The 19,862-nt window shown below is 40.8% G+C and overlaps 1 protein-coding gene across 4 annotated transcripts in view; it reads left to right on the top strand.

Moving 5' to 3' along the window:
* The window catches only part of LOC106867747 (uncharacterized), a 106,174-nt gene extending 86,853 nt beyond the window's left edge, over positions 1–19,321 (top strand). For 2 of the 4 annotated variants that reach the window (XM_089346367.1, XM_089346369.1), the window contains 9 exons: positions 610–698; positions 2,271–2,344; positions 3,626–3,725; positions 4,645–4,670; positions 5,865–5,918; positions 8,161–8,234; positions 10,149–10,236; positions 11,835–11,963; positions 16,982–19,321. In XM_089346367.1, the coding sequence (XP_089202493.1) occupies positions 610–698; positions 2,271–2,344; positions 3,626–3,725; positions 4,645–4,670; positions 5,865–5,918; positions 8,161–8,234; positions 10,149–10,236; positions 11,835–11,963; positions 16,982–17,020 (673 nt within the window). In that variant the 3' untranslated portion in view covers positions 17,021–19,321. Of the gene's footprint in view, positions 1–609; positions 699–2,270; positions 2,345–3,625; positions 3,726–4,644; positions 4,671–5,864; positions 5,919–8,160; positions 8,235–10,148; positions 10,237–11,834; positions 11,964–13,708; positions 13,858–16,981 lie in introns of all 4 variants that reach the window. The other 2 variants (XM_089346368.1, XM_089346366.1) reach the window with 2 other exon arrangements.
* Positions 19,322–19,862: the final 541 nt, after the last annotated feature.

Raw genomic sequence — 19,862 nt, 5'->3', positions numbered from 1 at the left:
TCACTTACCTATATATATATATATATTTGCCAGTACCATCTGACTGGCCTTCGTGCCGGTGGCACATAAAAAGCACCCACTACACTCTCTGAGTGGTTGGCGTTAGGAAGGGCATCCAGCTGTAGAAACTCTGCCAAATCAGATTGGAGCCTGGTGTAGCCATCTGGTTTCACCAGTCCTCAGTCAAATCGTCCAACCCATGCTAGCATGGAAAGCAGACGTTAAACGATGATGATGATGATGATATATATGATAGGCTTCTTTCAGGTCCATCTACCAAATCCACTCACAAGGCTTTGGTTAACCTGAGGCAATATTAAGAGACACTTGTGCCCAAGGTGCCATGCAGTGGGACTGAACCCAGAACCATACGGTTGGGAAGTAAACTTCTTACCACACAGCCACGCCTGCACTAATATTGAAAAAGATTCTGTCACATCAAAAGCCTCAGGTATCTCCTGCCTCCCTTTCCATCCCCCCGCATCCCTGAGGGGGGGCATCATTCAACATCACCGTGCATATGTATGTTGCATCTGCATTTTGCATTGTTGTTGGTTTTTCTCATTGTCATCATCATCATTGTTGTTGTTGTTGTTGTTGTCATTTCAGAGAAGTGGTAAGCATTCCTACGGACACTCCATTGTCGCAGGAACAGGCATGGCAGTACTTCCGAGACATCGTCTTGGGTATAGAATATCGTAAGTGTCTCTCTTATTGTACATCAGTTTCCGCCACCACCACCACCTTCTGCACCACCATTATCATCATCAGTACCACTACCACCACCACCACCACTGTTGGCACTCCGTCGTTTACGACGTCGAGGGTTCCAGTTGATCCGATCAACGGAACAGCCTGCTCGTGAAATTAATGTGCAAGTGGCTGAGCACTCCACAGACACGTGTACCCTTAACGTAGTTCTCGGGGGATATTCAGCGTGACACAGAGTGTGACAAGGCTGACCCTTTGAATTACAGGCACAACAGAAACAGGAAGTAAGAGTGAGAGGAAGTTGTGGTGAAAGAGTACAGCAGGCTTCGCCACCATCCCCTGCCGGAGCCTAGTGGAGCTTTTAGGTGTTTTCACTCAATAAACACTCACAACGCCCGGTCTGGGAATCGAAACCGCGATCCTATGACCGCGAGTCCGCCACCCTAGCCACTGGGCCATTGCGCCTCCACACCACCACCACTACCATTACAACTATCTACATCCACACCATCATCATCACCACCATTGCCATCGTCATCATGAACATTGCCACCACCATCTTCATCATCATCACCACCACCACCATCTTTACCACCAGTGGGCAGAGAAGATGAATCATCATCATCATCATCATCATCATTATCATCATCATCATCATCATCATTATCATCATCATCATCATTATCATTGCCAAATCAGATTGGAGCCTGGTGCAGCCATCTGGTTTCACCGGTCCTCAATCAAATCGTCCAACCCATGCTAGCATGGAAAGCGGACGTTAAACGACGACGATGATGATGATGATTATTGACTGGGAAAGCAGTACATGCCATCAAAGTAGCACTGGGATACAAATATATGAAGCCCTGTATACCCATCATGACTACCCGTCTGATAAGGGTACACTAGGCACATGCATCACAACCATATGTGTGCAACATGGTGATCTCATATCAAGATAAACAGCACATGACCTTGCAGGTGGGGCCCAGTTAGAATTTTCTTCGGGTTGAGTAGCTCATCCTGCTCAAAAGGTCCCTGAATAAAGTCCCATGTTTCTTATTTCTTTATTGCCCACAAAGGGCTAAACATAGAGGGGACAAACAAGGACAGATAAAGGGATTAAGTTGATTACATCAACCCCAGTGCGGAACTGGTACTTAATTTATCGACCCCGAAAGGATGAAAGGCAAAGTCGTCCTCGGCGGAATTTGAACTCAGAACGTAGCGGCAGACGAAATATCGCTAAGCATTTCGCCCAGCGTGCTAACGTTTCTGCCAGCTCGCCGTCATAAAGTCCCATGTTTCCAGAGATGAATCATCCAAACCCCAAAGAATTCCTCTCAACACATGGCTATGATGCTCCCCTATTACTTCTGCTTGTGATCAGAGATGCACACATCGTCAGCCCCTAAGGGACATAGACTCACCTGGTCACGGTCTAACAACTGACAAGCAAATCTGTGGTATTGAGCAGAATAGTTGCTGTAGAAATGATTATTATTATTATTGTTGTTGTTGCTAATTTTTAATGATTTTATTTTGTTTTTTTTTTGCAGTTCATTTCCAGAAAATAATTCACAGAGACATAAAGCCTTCCAATTTACTGCTTGGAGATGATGGACACCTAAAGGTAAAGTCTTCTGTTTCATATATATATATATAATAATATTAGGGACAAAATCCAAAATTACAGGTAAAAACTCAATTAAAATCAATTTATAAAAAATTATAATTTATAATTAAATTTAATTATAATTAAATAAACGTCTTTAGCTTTAAATAGTATAGCTTTAACTATTACACCGGTTAAATATGTACTAATTTTATCTTCATTATTATTTTAAACTTAAACTTCGTTCAACTTGTATTTAAAACAATGATAATTTAAAACAATGATAATTTATGTAAGATGTTTTTTGTATATAATATACATGTTATTATAATGGATGAAGGGATGATTATTGAATGGTTATTATTTTGATATTATGATATTTTTAATAATTTTTCTATCTTTATATAATAAGTATTTCATATTAATTCATTTGGTACTTATTGTTGGTTGAGATATATATATCTAATTATTGTTCTACTTACGATCTGACGAGTAGCTATATTTTTGAATAGAATTTATTTTCGATAATTTCAATTGATTTTAATCGATTTAAATTTCTTTTCTATTTGAAAATTAGTTATGAAACACGTGTAATCTTTTTATTATTTTTATCTTATGATATTCACTTTACTTTATATTATACTCATTTATTGTGCTTTTAATTATTAATTTTTCTATATGTGATAGTGGATTTTCATCGATGAGTTCTTGAAACTTGGTTATTTTTCCTAAAACTATATATTTTATATATATATATATATATATATATATATATATATACTCTTTTACTTGTTTCAGTCATTTGACTGTGGCCATGCTGGAGCACCGCCTTTAGTCGTGCAAATCGACCCCAGGACTTATTCTTTGTAAGCCTAGTACTTAATCTGTCGGTCTCTTTTGCTGAACCGCTAAGTTACGGGGAGGGACGTAAACACACCAGCATCGGTTGTCAAGCGATGTTGGGGCACAGACACAGACACACAAACACACACACATACATATATATACATATACATATATACGACGGGCTTCTTTCAGTTTCCGTCTACCAAATCCACTCACAAGGCTTTGGTCGGCCCGAGGCTATAGTAGAAGACACTTGCCCAAGGTGCCACGCAGTGGGACTGAACCAGGAACCATGTGGTTTGTAAGCAAGCTACTTACCACACAGCCACTGCTACGCCTATATTCACACACACACACACACTCACAAATGAATACCTCTTTTTTTATGCTAAATCTACAACACAATCTTTCTTCTCTTTTATTCCTCTGATGACCCATCTCTGCTACTCTAAGATTGCAGATTTTGGGGTCAGTAATGAGTTCACAGGAGGGGACGCGTTTTTCACAAGCACATCGGGAACTCCAGCCTTCCAAGCCCCAGAAACTTTAAAAGGTAAGTGCATTCTTCTCCTCCATTGCTTCTTTCTAAACGCAAATGTGATCAGACAAAAGTTCAGACCTACATATGTGTGTGTTTCTGTGTGTATTTGATCTATCTTTTATATCTATTATTTGTTTCGGCCATTAGACTACGGCCATGCTGGGGCACCATTTTGAGGAATTTCACTGAAATGAATTGACTCCAGTACTTCATGTTTTTTTTAAGCCTGTTGCTTATTCTGTTGGTTTCTTTTGCCAAACTGCTAAGTTATGGGGATGTAAACACAATACTGGTTGTCAAACAGTGGTGGGAAACACACACACACACACACACACACACACACATATATGACAGGCTTCTTTCAGTTTCCAATTTTTCACTTCTGTACTTATACTCTGCTATGAATGTCCCCCTTTCTCTAGTTCCTTTTGTGTTGATCTACGCCACGAGTTCTTAGGCCTGCCCCTCTTTCTATATCCATCCGGGTTCCACTGTAAAGCATCTTTCGCTATATTTGCTGTGTCCCTTCTAATTGTGCTACCAATCCACTTCCACTTTTTCTTAAATATTTGCTCCCTAATCGAAACTTGATTCATTCTTTGCCATAGCTCTATATTGCTTACGTGTTCAGGCCATCTGATTTTAAGTATACTACGCAAGCACCTGTTGATGAATGATTGTATATGCTTATTTGACTTAACTGTTGTTCTCCATGTCTCAGCCCCATACAATAACCCCGCTTTTACGTTAGTGTTAAAAATTCTTATTTTGTTCTTTATTGAAATTACACCTGCACTCCATACTTTTTTTTTATTTATGTATATCTATGTATATCTCAACTAAATCTATCTATTTAGCCACCTCCCTTTAACATTTACAAACACTAGACAAAACTGTGAAGTTCTTAATGTTTTCCCTTCTTTGATTTCAGAGGAAAGAGAAGAATACAGTGGTAAGGTATGACATATTTCTTTTCTTATGAAGGTACCAGTGGTAAGATCACACACTTCAAAAGCTAAGCTTCCTAGTTCTAATTTCAAGTTAAGACAAAATTAACATTTTTGCTTCTTTTTAGAGTGAAATGTAAAATTTTGCAAAGATTTTATGATCTCTTGATGTCTGTATATGAAAAGTATACTTTGACCCCGTAAAAACCCTCACCAACATCAGCTACCCAAACAGAACCAAGGGTTGGAAGGTTGTCACCTGAGTGGTGCAAAAGTGTCATCTCCCAGGAGTAGTTTGTTGTTGTTGTTGGCACTCTGTTGCTTACGATGTGAAGGGTTCCAGTCGATCCGATCAACGGAACAGCCTGCTCGTGAAATTAACGTGCAAGTGGCTGAGCACTCCACACACACGTGTACCCTTAACGTAGTTCTCGGGGGGATATTCAGCGTGACACAGTGTGACAAGGCTGACCCTTTGAATTACAGGCACAACAGAAACAGGAAGAAAGAGAGAGAGAGAAAGTTGTGGTGGAAGAGTACAGCAGGGTTCGCCACCATCCCCTGCCGGAGCCTCGTGGAGCTTTTAGGAGTTTTCGCTCAATAAACACTCACAACACCTGGTCTGGGAATCGAAACCGTGATCCTATGACTGCGAGTCCGCTGCCCTAACCACTGGGCCATTGCGCCTCCATTGTCACGAGTAATACATAGGGAGTAATCAACAAATAGCGGATGCAGTTACAGTGCATACCACTACTACTACTACCACCACCACTATCACCACCACCACCGCCACTACTACTTCTATCACCACCACTACTGCTACCACCACCACCACTATTATTACCACCATCACTACTACTGCACTGCCGCTACTAATACCACCACAACTACTACTACTACTAACACCACTACCACCACCACCACCTCCACTACTACTACTACTATCACCATCACTACTACTACCACCACCACCACCACCACCACTACTACCACCACCACCACCACTACTACTACACTGCCGCTACTACTACTACCACCACCATCACTACTACCACCACCACAACTACTACTACCACCACCACCACCACCACCACAACGACTACTACTAACACCACTACCACCACCACCACCACCTCCACTACTACTACTACATTTTTAAGTATTGTAATTTCACTCTGTATTTTATTTTTTGATTTTTCAGGCCCTGGATATTTGGGCTATGGGTGTGACACTTCATTGTTTTGTTTATGGTCAAGTGAGTATCATTTATTTCTATCATTCTTCATTGTCATCACTGTCATCACCTTAATCATCGCCATTATTATTGTTATCATTGTCATCATCCTCTCCTTTTCCTCCTCCCCCTCCACTACCATCAGCCTCTTTTTTTTCCTCTCCTCCTCCTCCTCCTCCTGACCCCGCTCTCTCTCCCTCTTTTCCATATTGGTACAGGTTGGACCAGTTGTCCCTTACTGGCTCAATTCTTGTTTGGCATCTCTGCCCCTATATGTTGTTGGCACTCCGTCGCTTACGACGTCGAGGGTTCCAGTTGATCCGATCAACGGAAACAGCCTGCTCGTGAAATTAACGTGCAAGTGGCTGAGCACTCCACAGACACGTGTACCCTTAACGTAGTTCTCGGGGATATTCAGTGTGACACAGAGTGTGACAAGGCTGACCCCTTTGAATTACAGGCACAACAGAAACAGGAAGAAAGAGTGAGAGAAAGTTGTGGTGAAAGATTACAACAGGGTTCGCCACCATCCCCTGCCGGAGCCTCGTGGAGCCTTAGGTGTTTTCGCTCAATAAACACTCACAATGCCCGGTCTGGGAATCGAAACCGCGATCCTATGACTGCGAGTCCGCTGCCCTAACCACTGGGCCATTGCGCCTCCTCTGCCCCTATAGAAGAGTCAGGAACCTCATTTCACTCACATATACCATAATTCATATGTTTTTCTATGGCTGGATGCCCTTCATCAAGCCAACCCCTTCACAAAATCTATTGGGTACACTTTATCATGGCACCAACACTAGTTATGCCGGTAAATTTTAAGAAGTACACCCATGCGATTTTCATGGGGGTGGAGGGGGGGGGTGAAATTTCCGTAGGTTCCACCTAACACCCACCCCGTTTTTTCAGGGCCCTCAAAAAAGGGTTTTGTGATATATTAGAAGGTCACTGTAATTCATTCAATGTAAGAAAAGAAAAAAAATTTCCAATTGCGCAGGAGTGACTGTGTGGTAAGTAGCTTGCTTATTTCTTTACTGCCCACAAGGGGGCTAAACATAGAGGGGACAGACAAACGGATTAAGTCGAATTACATCGACTCCAGTGCGTAACTGGTACTTATTTAATCGACCCCGAAAGGATGAAAGGCAAAGTCGACCTCGGCGGAATTTGAACTCAGAACGTAGCGGCAGACGAAATACCGCTAAGCATTTCGCCCGGCGTGCTAACGGTTCTGCCAGCTCGCCGCCTGCCGTGGTAAGTAGCTTGCTTACCAACCACATGACTCCGGGTTCAGTCCCACTGCGTGGCACCTTGGGCAAGTGTCTTCTACTATAGCCTCGGGCCGACCAAAGCCTTGCGAGTGGATTTGGTTGAGACCTGTTTTTTCAGAAGAAATAGGATGCTATTTGATATTGCGACTTTCAACGACACTGCAATCATTGTTTATTATTTCATTTTCACTACTCTAAGCTGTCTCCATTCATACACCCACTACTTTACAGAATGTACCTTCTTAATCTCTCACTCTTGCTCAATCTCTCACTCTTCCTCAATCTTTCACTCTCACTCAATTTCGCACTCTTACTCATACTATCACTCATTCTCTCTCACTCATTTTCTCACTCTCACTCCAGCTCAATCTCTAACTATCACTCTCACTCTCACTCGCTCCCACTCAATCTCTCACTTCAACTCAGTCTCTTAACTCTCACTCACTCTCTCACCCTCACTCAATATCTCACACTCAATTTCACACACATACTCAATCTCACACTCATACCAGTCTCACACTCAAGCACATACTCAATGTCTCACTCTTCCTCAATCTTTCACTCTCATTCCATTTTGCACTCATTCTTACTCACTCCATTTTCTCACTCTCACTCAATCTCCCACTCTCACTCAATCTTTGACTCACTCAATTTCTAACTCTCAATCAATGTCTCACCCACACTCAATCTCTCACTCTCTCAATCTCACACTCATACCAGTCTCTACACTCAAACACATACTCGATCTCTCACTCGCACTCAATCTTTGACTCACTCAATTTCTAACTCTCAATCAATGTCTCACTCTCACTCAATCTCCCACTCTCACTCAATCTTTGACTCACTCAATTTCTAACTCTCAATCAATGTCTCACTCTCTCAATCTCACACTCATACCAGTCTCTACACTCAAACACATACTCGATCTCTCACTCGCACTCAGTCTCTCATTCAAACTCAGTCTTTCACTCTCTCTCTCTCTCTCTCTACAGTGTCCATTCCATGATGAATATATTCTCCTCCTCCACAAGAAGATTCTCAGAGATCCAGTAATTTTTCCTGATGAGTAAGTCACACAGAGTTATTGCCCTTCGATATGTGTGTGTGTCTGTGTGTGAATGCATATAAGTATATGGGACATTAATGCATGAAAGTGGTAGGGTGGAGGTAATGGATAGGGTGTGTACTACATCTGTGTGTGCCACATGCTGAAAGAGGACATTTGGTGTCTTCTTTCAGCATGTGGCTTGGCCTGTATACGCCTGTATACTTACTTGCTCTGAAATATATATATATATATATATATATATATATATATATATATATATATTACGGAGATGTACTTGCATAGCAAGTAACCTGATCTGAGATCGTGTGCTGGAACGAAAACAATTGCAGCGTGGAAGGTGTTTATAAGCCATTGAAAATAACACACAGACGCCGTCAGATTCACTTCACCATTTAAATTTAATTTGTCAAAATATTTTCGTCGCTTTGAGACCGCAACCTGTTCACTGACAAATGCTGACAGATGCAGCACAATTTTGTCAGTGAACAGGTCGCGGTCTGAAAGTGACGAAAATATTTTGACAAATTAAATTTAAATGTTGAAGTGAATCTGACAGCTTTTGTGTGTTATTTTAAAGGGCTTATAAACACCTTCCACGCTGCAATTGTTTATATATATATATATATAGATATATATATATATATAAAATTTAATAAATGGAGTAATACGCATATGTTAAATGAATTCTTTTATTTCCAACATATAATTTCCCTAAAGAGAAGATTACATCTTTATCAACATCACTTATTCTTTTGGAAGGAACCATTTGTAATCTTCGAAACATATGTCGGAAATAAAAGAATTCATTTAACATATGCGTATTACTCCATTTATTAAATTTTATATTTACTCAAAATACCCCAAACTAACAGGGAGTTTCTACCTCGTAAACAGGAGTTACACCACAGTCATTTTGTGATCTTTGCTATATATAATCATATATATATATATATATATATATATATATATATATATATATATATATATATAGTTATCGCCAAGCCAACATGGCAGTCCCAAAATTAGGATGAAAGCTGCCGTGAATTAGCTCCAAGAAGCCATCGCCTCTAGCTAGCTATGTGACACACGAAACCTGTGTCCTTTATAACCTTCGAACAGGGGAGGTCAGCAGTGTCCCACTGCTGGTTTGGCATCTGCAGACTAGTTTCAGGGTGTTGCCCCTTGTCAATGCAGAGCAGCCAAGCCCCTAATTTTGGGACTGCCATGTTGGCTTGGCGATAACTATTAATTTCCAGTACCGCTGCCGTAGTCTCCTTTAGAGAGACTTAGAAATATTAATAACTCTATATATATATATATATATATATGAAAGCATTTGAAGAGGCCAGGATGATGCAAGCAGGGCTCAAGAGACATTTAAGGAAAAAGGTGAAGACTGAGAAGGTGAATGACAAGGACCTTTTTGTGTGCACAGTCTGTGACAGACCATGTCTGTCCTTGGCTGGCCTCAAATCTCACCTGCGAACCCATGGAAAACAAACCTCATCCAGCTATTCTGATTATATGTCTGTGCACACGTTTGAATGTGGTGTGTGCCAGAGGGTTTGCAAATCCAATGGGGGTCTTAAAAGACATGTTAGGATCCACAATGAGCAGAACTTACTTGCAGGTATTGGTAGTGCAAATCACAGGTGCAATCTGTGTGGGTGTTTTTTCAAAACACTGTCTGGTTTAAAAAGCCACATCAGACGCCATGAAAGGGCTAAGGTGTAGGTGCAGGAGGTGGTCAAACTCTGTTTAAGGAGTAGACAACCACCATATGATTATTAAACAACCTCTTCTTCAGTGTAATTACTAATAAACGTTTCTCTTTCTTTTTCTGCTCTGAACTTTCTCATCACCACCACCACCACCACCACCAACAACAACAACAACAACAATAAATTCTAGGCCAGAAATTGAAGATGACTTAAAAGGAATCATACTACGAATGCTGGACAAAAACCCTGAAACCCGTATCACATTACCTGAAATTAAGGTAAGATATTGTTCTCTGGTCCTCATTTGTCTACTGCAGGGGTTTTCAAACTTTTTGACTTATAAACACTTATGAAATTTATACATAAATATTTGCTTAAAATAACATATATTTTTACATTTATTTATTTAACAGTATTTAACAAATAGGTTTATTGTCAATTAAAAGATTTCGATTAAAAACCATATATAAAATCAAATTGCCCATAAAAAGTATTTGCTGTCCACGGACCCCCTGTCTTGTCCTTGCGGACCCCCTGTGGTCCGTGGACCACAGTTTGAAAACCCCTGGTCTACTGTATTTGTTTAATTTCTAATATTCAGAAACACACAATGGCTGTTGACTTCATTTATTATTTGGTGTTAAAAATTTTGGTCCGCATGAGGTATGATTCGGTCAATGACATGGTTCCACTGAAGTGGAATCGGATCACGTCCTGGGACCAGGACAAAAATTTTGAAACCAAATAATAAATGTTCTATCCTTTAGCATTCAGATTACTCTGTCAAATGGAGGCGCAATGGCCCAGTGGTTAGAGCAGCGGATTCGCGGTCGTAGGATCGCGGTTTCGATTCCCAGACCAAGCATTGTGAGTGTTTATTGAGCAAAAACACCTAAAGCTCTACAAGGCTCCGGCAGGGGATGGTGGCGAACCCTGCTGTACTCTTCCACCACAACTTTCTCTCACTCTTTCTTCCTGTTTCTGTTGTGCCTGTAATTCAAAGGGTCAGCCTTGTCACACTGTGTCACGCTGAATCTCCCCGAGAACTACGTTAAGGGTACACGTGTCTGTGGAGTGCTCAACCACTTGCATGTTAATTTCACGAGCAGGCTGTTCTGTTGATCGGATCAACTGGAACCCTCGTCGTCGTAACTGACGGAGTGCTAACCATTTCGTAACTCTGCCAAATGCAATGCTTGTTTATTACCTCCACCTTAGCGAAAGCAGAGGTATTATTTTCAGTTGTGTTTGTTTGTTTGTTTGTCTGTGGATAAGATATCTCAAGAACTGCTGGATGGATTTGGATGAAACTTTCAGGGATGTTTGGCCTTGTGACTGGCACGAACTGATTAGATTTTGGCATCGATCTGGTACTGGACAAGGATTCTGGATTATTTTACTGTTTTTTTCTTACTGGCTGTGTGGTAAGTAGCTTGCTTACCAACCACATGGTCCTGGGTTCAGTCCGACTGTGTGACACCTTGGGCAAGTGTCTTCTACTATAGCCTCGGGCCAACCAAAGCCATCTACCTATCTGTCTATCTATCTATTTATTTATCTATCTATCTATCTATCTAGCTAGCTAGCTAGCTATTTACCTGTCTATCTCTCTCTATATATATATCTATCTATCTATCTATCTAGCTCGCTATTTACCTGTCTATCTATCTCTCTCTATATATCTATCTATCTATCTATCTATCTAGCTAGCTAGCTATTTACCTGTCTATCTATCTCTCTCTATATATCTATCTATCTCTCTATATATATATCTATCCATCCATCCATCCATCCATCCATCTATCTACCTATCTACCTATGTCCATCCATCCATCCATCTATTTCTCTGTCTATCTAATATCTGATCCATTTCCAGATCCATCCATGGGTAACTAAAGATGGCACTGAACCATTGCCAAGTGAAGAAGAAAACTGTGTGTTGATAACTGTGACCGAAGAGGAAGTTGAAAACGTTGTGAAACACGTTCCACGTTTGGAAACCTTGGTAAGGTATTTCTATCTTGCGGTTGTTTAGTTCTAGGTGGTGGTTGATGAGAGGCGTTCCATCCTTGACCATCTTGTCTTTTATTCAGACATAACGTATCAAGAACTAAATTTTTTTGTGTTCTGTGCGGGGTTTTTGTTGTTGTTGTTGTTGTTGTTGTTGTTTAGGTCCTACCCTTGTTGACCTTAATCTAACTGACCCATGGTCACAGGCATTCCAGCTATGATCAACCTGTCATCTACTCTTACTCTTTTACTCTTTTACTTGTTTCAGTCATTTGACTGCGGCCATGCTGGAGCACCACCTTTTAGTCGAGCAAATCGACCCCGGGACTTATTCTTTGTAAGCCTAGTACTTATTCTATCTGGTCTCTTTTTGCCGAACCGCTAAGTTACGAGGGACGTAAACACACCAGCATCGGTTGTCAAGCGATGTTGCGGGGACAGACACAGACACACAAACACACACACACACATATATATATACATATATACGACGGGCTTCTTTCAGTTTCCGTCTACCAAATCCACTCACAAGGCTTTAGTCGGCCCGAGGCTATAGTAGAAGACACTTGCCCAAGGTGCCACGCAGTGGAACTGAACCCGGAACCATGTGGTTGGTAAGCAAGCTACTTACAGACTTATAATCAGTGATGTTCCATCCATGACTGTCCTGCCTTTATGCATGTCTAAGTCTTGGCTGTTGTCCTACATTGCCTGGCAAGTGGGCACTTCTCTCTTTCGTGATGTAAAGGTGAGATTTGAGGGAGAGATTTGACTACTGTTTCTAGCAGGGTGAGCCACACCTTGGTGCAGAGGCTTGAGGTTGGTACCATGTCTCCCATCATGTGTAGTGTTGGTAATTAACGCACAGAGTTAATGAATTAGATAATTAATCAATTGATTTTTTTGCAAGCTTTTTTTTAAAATCTCAAAAACCTCGCCGCCACCACCACCACCATCATCATCATCATCGTCATCATCACCGTCATCAGCAACATCAACACCATCAGCAGCAACACTGCTGGAGCTGATGAGGGTAATTGTACATTGTCACTCACACTGCTAGAAATAACAAGCAAATTCCCAGCCTTCACATTATTTTTCCTTCCAAATATTCGTTTCATTTTTATATATTTGGTTTTCATTTTTCTCCTTCTCCTCTCTTTTTCTCTCCCCACTTCCTCTCTCCTTTCTCCCCCCTCCCTATCCTTCCTCTCCGTCTCCCTCTGTCTCTCCCCTGTCTGTCCCCACTCTCCCCTATATATATATCCCCTCCTTGTCTCCCTCACTCTAGGTGCCCTCTTCTCCATCCCCACTCATCTCCTCACCCCTGTCCCCAGCTTCTACACCTTTTCCTTTCACTCTCCCTCTTCCCACCCTCCCCATCTATTCCCCTTTCAGCCCCCCCCCCCCATCCTACCCACCTCTCACCCCCTCTCTCATCCTCCTCCCTTCCCCCCTCTCCACCTATTCCCCTTTCAGCCCCCCCTCCCGTCCTACCCACTTTTCACCCACCCTTGCTCTCTCTCCTCCTCCTCCCTTTTCCCCTCTCCCACCCTCTCCACCTATACCCATTTCATCCTCCCCATCCTACCCACTTCTCACCAACCCTCTCTCTCTCTCTCTCCTCCCCCCCTCTTCCTCCTCCTCCTCCTCCTCCTCCTCCTCCTCCCCCTCCTTTCCCCCTCTCCCACCCCTCACCACCTCGTTGTTCTTTTTCTCCACCATGTCTTTGTCTTTCAGATTTTGGTCAAAAGCATTCTAAGGCAAAAGTCCTTCCGAAACCCGTACAGGTACCAATACCACCACAACCACCGCCATTATCGCGGAGACTTAAAAATTAACGGCCGTTCCCATTCGGCGCCAGAACCATTTCTCAGTCTCTTCCGAAGGTTTGTAGAAAGCGTAGACAGGAGCCGCCCCACGGCGTGCTCTGCCCGACGAACACGACAGCAGCACCATGTGGCGCCCTCTGCATTGTGTGCTACACGGCATGCGCTATGTGTGTGTATGTGTGTATGTTTTATTGCGATACATGTGTGCCACACGGCCAGGGGAGTTGTGCTTCTGCTCCATGGTCCTTGCTACATGATCAGCTCGCTGCAGTAGATATAGATAGATAGACAAGTAGATAGATGTATAGTCATATAGACAATCTGTGTTTGCTGCACGTCTGGTGGTGAAGAATTTTCAGCTTTCTTAAAGCTTATATATACACACACACACACATATATATATATATATATATATATATATATATATATATATATATATATATATATATATATATATAAATATATATGTATTATAGTTTTCTATAGCTTTCCATGTAGCTTGTAGTTGTGCCTTGGTAGAAATATGTCACTTAACTAACGTGTGTATGTATATATATATGTGTGTGTGTATATAGCTATATATATATATATATATATATATATATATATATGTATGTATGTATATATGTGTTTATAATGGATATATATATATATTTTATATAACATACATACATACATACACAAATACATACATATATGTATATATATATATATATATATATATATATATATATATATATATATGTGTGTGTGTGTATGTATATGTATATATATGTGTGTATAATGGATATATATATATTTTATATAAAATACATACATACATACATACATATATATATATATATATATATATATATATATATATATATATATATATATATATATATATATATATACATATATGTACAGGGTAATTCAAAGGTCACCATACATACATAGGAAAATTTTATTTTTTTAATAAAAAACAGTTAAATAAAAAAAAAACTGTTTCTTATAAAAAAAAATAAATTGGTCTTATGTATGGCAACTTTTGAATCACCCTGTATATATATATGTATATATACACACACACACACCTATATATATGTATGTATGTACATATGCTAGCTGAGTATCCTGTCTTGCTGGGTAATTTTCACAATAGAATGCTATGACAGACTTTTGGAATATCACACCCACCTAAGTTGAATTTTCTCCATTTTGATGTGGATTTTTTTCAAATTTTTCTTTCCACTACACCCTTGCAAATGATGTGGGGATGGTTGGGGGTAGGAGCTTTTCACAAAAGAAAAACTTTTGAAAATTTATGAATCCCCCAAGTTTACCTCAAGAAAAGCAAAAAAAATGAAAGAAACAGGAAAAGGGTATCTTCTCTGTTGCTGTCACAGATTTTGAAATTTTAAAATTAAGTGAATATTTTCAAGTTTGTTATATTGATGTACTTTTTCATGCTGAATCTGACTGACTTTGGCATTCATTTATTTCAGGAAAATTTTAGAAAAATGTTACAGAGGTTTAAAGTTTGATCATTTTTATCCAATCAGAAAAACAGGATTTGTGCATTATAGTTGTCATAAAATGAAAGTAAACATTAGAATGTGAGGTTTTAGACAAAGTGAGATCAATGCATGAAAGTTAATTCATATACAAAGAGAGTGAGTGTCAAAGAGTATTGTAAATATATATAGAGAGATAAATTAGTGAAGAAAAGTAGTTTCAGTTCCAGCAGCCAGAGCCAATTAGCTGTCTGGTGGTACAAGTCTTAAAACTATACACTACAAAATCCAGGAAACTGACCTTATGAGTCTATGGCTCAGGAAGAATCATTGAGCTTCTTTCTAAATCTTGGAGAACATTAGCTAATGTGTCCATTGTTGCTGTTTAGCCACAGGTCAGTCCTGAATCTGCAGACCTACGATGAAAACTATTCCAACTGTGACCATCCTGTCTGCTATTCTGACTTAGTATATCTAGGACTACATTAGCTAATGTATTCTTCCTTCCTTGTTTTTGTTGTTGTTTAGCCACAGGTTAGGCATAATCCATTAGTCCTTTGATCTAAGGTGTTCCAGCCATGCCAGTCCTGTATTTTATTCAGACCAAGTATGCTTGGGACTACATTATCTAATATGTCTTTCCTTGTTGCTATGTAATCCCAGGTTAACTGTGACCCAACAGAGCTTTGATGAAAGATGTTGCGGCCATCACTGAGTCATCTTTTATGTTTAACCACAGCTTACCTTGGACTACATTATCTAATGTTTCTTCGCCTTATACACATTGAAAATGAGGAATCAAGATTTGAGGGGAATATTTGGCTGCTATTTCCACCAGATTGGGTGACCCCTTAGCTAGTCCTTTGCAGGCTTGGTTTAATCTTTTAGTATTCAAACCAGTCATATCCAGCCCAAACATTCTACCTATTTTATAGTCAAACCAGCCAGATCTGGCTTCTCACACCTACCCTACAAGGACGTTCTAAGAATATAACGTCACATAGTTGAAATCTCAGGGCTATGAGATAATGCATGATTAATTCAAAAAGATGTGTATAAATAATCATTATATTGAACAGACTAATCTGAATGCTAAAGGGTCTGCTGGATTAGGACCAACCTAGGGCTAAATAACAAGATAGGACACATTAGATAATGTAGTCCAAGATACACTATCTAAATAAAAGATAGGATGGTCACGGCTGGAACACCTTTAAGCCTTTTAGCATTTAAACTAGCCCCATTCACCCTAAATATTCTGCCTTGTTTTATGTTCAAATTGACCTGCTCCAGCCTCTCACACCTACCCTACAATGTAATTATGCAGTCATATCTTAGAAAACTACTTTATAATGCATGATTAATTAAAAAAAACAAGGCCAGATCCAGCCTCTCACACCTACCCTACAATGTCATTCTAAAAAGAAACAATCACATCATTGAAATCTTGAAGCTGAGATAATGCATGATTAATTGAAAACAAGGCCAGATCCAGCCTCTCACACCTACCCTACAATGTCATTCTAAAACGAAACAATCACATCATTGAAATTTCAAAGCTGTGAGATAATCCATGATTACTTCAAAACAATGTGGATAAATAAGGAATACGTTTGACAGAGTAATCTAGGTATTAAAAGGGTTAATTGATTCTTCTTTTCTTTTTTTTTTTTTTTTTTTTATAGGAAGACGTCCGCAGATTCAATTATTGGCGGAACTCTTAGTGAAGACAGCTAAGATGGATGTCACTGGACACAGTGAGACAGACAGAAAGAGAGATGGTGGTGTACTGTGAGGAGTAGTGGTGGTATTGGTGGTGGTGGTGGTGGACGAGGAGAAAAGGTTGTAGGAGACAGCAAATTTTCAGTAGTGTCTGTGGGAGGGCATGGCATCAGATTGGCTGAGGTTTTAGATCAGAGGTTCTCAACATGGGTGGCACCACTCCACCTCCCTGCAAGGCGATGCTGGTGATATCGAAGGGAATGTTAAGCTTTAGGGGGTCAGCCGGATAACATAATTAACATACTAAGTTTTACCTGTAGTAGTAAATATATTATACTTGTTAAAGCTAGTAATGGTTGTCGAAATAAAATAAGAAATAAGTAGTGTGCTGCTATTACTAGCAGGTCAAGCAACTGTGTAGAGGTAGACTCTGCCCAGTTGCTTGATCTGATATAGAAAATTTGGCAAGATCTCATCAGGCACAAGGAAGTCATTAATTTGCAATGTGTAAAGTATATTTAACACCTTTTGTCTTTTTAGTTGTGATGCTTCACCTGCCATTTAGCTGGACACTACTTGAAAGTGGGGTGCAACAAATAAAGACAGAGACAGAGAGAGGGTGCATGGGGGGGGGGGGGAGAAACATATGAAAATGTCTGATGTCAAATAAGTCAGCATTCGTTCAGTAGTGTCAAATAGGTAGCATCAAAATTTTCATACCCAGTTCTTCCTTTTTTTTTTTTTTCATTTTTTTTTCTGGAGTTTGATAAGATAAAAGAATTCCCCCACCCCACAAACCGCCACCACCACCACAACAACCTCCCACCCCGTTCCCCCACTTGCGGAATGTGGTTTGGCGGGGGCAGAATTGTTTGAGCGCTAGACAGGCGAAAACGGGCGTTATGGTTTTGTTGTGAGTTCACACCACTACCACCACCACCACTACCACCATTACTACAACCACTACTACCACCCCTACTGCTACTACTGTTACAGTTACTACAATCACAAGAACTGCTGTTGCTATCACCACCACCACCACCACCACACAACTACTACTGTTGCTGCTGCCCCTCCTGCTGTAACCACTACAACGACAACTGTTGTTGCTACTACCACAACTGCTGCTGAAACTACTACTACTATTATAACTGCTGCAATCGCAACTACCACCTCCGTTACTACTGCTGATGCAACAGCTAGTCAAACAACAGAAGCGACCAAAACAGACCACCACCACCAACCCCCATCATAACTACTTCAACCGCCACAGCTACAAACCAACATCACCACTCGACAACCATTTACTAACACCTCTACAACAACCACAGGTACCACTGCCATCACCACCACCACAACCACTCCACTACCATCACCGCCCCACTATATCACCACCACCACCACCACTCCACTACCATCACCGTCCCACTATATCACCACCACCACAACCACTCCACTATCATCACCGCCCCACTATATCACCACCACCACCACCACTCCACTACCATCACCGTCCCACTATATCACCACCACCACCACCACCACTCCACTACCATCACCGCCCCACTATATCACCACCACCACCACCACTCCACTACCATCACCGTCCCACTATATCACCACCACCACAACCACTCCACTACCATCACCGCCCCACTATATCACCACCACCACCACCACCACTCCACTACCATCACCACCCCACTATATCACCACCACCACAACCACTCCACTACCATCACCGCCCCACTATATCACCACCACCACAACCACTCCACTACCAACACCACCCCACTATATCACCACCACCACCACCATCACTACATCAACCACCAATACTACCACTACGACCTCCACCATTATCACCACCAATGCCACCACTACCACTTGTGTAAAGAAGTGCTGATCTGTAACTCTGGAGGGACCCTGTGGTATAGGTAGACCCTGGAAGACATGGGACTTGGTGGTGAAGCATGATCTTTGAACTTTGAGCCTCACAGAGGCAATAACTAGCGACCGAGACCTTTGGTGATGTGCTGTGCTTGAGAGGAGCCATCCAGTCAAGTGCACTTGTGCTGGTGGCACATAAAGAAAATCTTTTGAATGTTGGGCCTCACGGAGGCAAAGCGGCTGAGTTCCTTTCAAGCATTGGGCCTCACAGAGGTAATGACTGAGACCTTTGGGATCTTTTTTAAAACGGGGGCCACATTTTTCATTAACGAAACACTTTGAAACTTGGAACACTGGTAGAATGTGTCATATAAAACATCTTTTTCTCTTAGTCTTCTTTAAAAAAAAAGAAATCCCTAAGTTATTCCATGTGAAAGTTGTCGTATTTCTGTAATTTCAACCAATCACTGACGTCCATTCAGCCGATATACATTAAGTGCCGACTACATAAACAAACGATTCTGAAACAATTAACCCTAACCCTAACCCTAACTCTAACCCTAACCCTAACCCTAAGGTTAGGGTTAGGGTTAGGGTTAGGGTTAAAGCAAATTTAAAATGAAAAAAGCAAATAAAACGAAGAATCGTTTGTTTATGTAGTCGGCACTTAATGTATATCGACTGAATGGACGTCAGTGATTGGTTGAAATTATTGAAATAAGACAATTTTTTACATGAAATAAATTCGAATACAAAAATATTTTTCTGTTCTATAACACAAAATAGATAAGTATACGAAGTTTGAAAGTCTTTCCGTACCAAAAACACTACGTAAAACATTAATGAAAAATGTGGCCCCCGTTTTAAAAAAGATCCGACCTTTGGCATTATGTTGTGCTTGAAAACAAGACCCCTCAAGCCGAGGAAAATTGCAGTCATGGCTGATACCAGTGT

Source organism: Octopus bimaculoides, chromosome 30 (genome assembly GCF_046866305.1).
Source record: "Octopus bimaculoides isolate indiv1 chromosome 30, ASM4686630v1, whole genome shotgun sequence".
Taxonomy (NCBI): domain Eukaryota; kingdom Metazoa; phylum Mollusca; class Cephalopoda; order Octopoda; family Octopodidae; genus Octopus; species Octopus bimaculoides.
The sequence above is the reverse complement of the archived record's forward strand: the minus strand, read 5'-3'. Positions and strand labels throughout refer to the sequence as shown.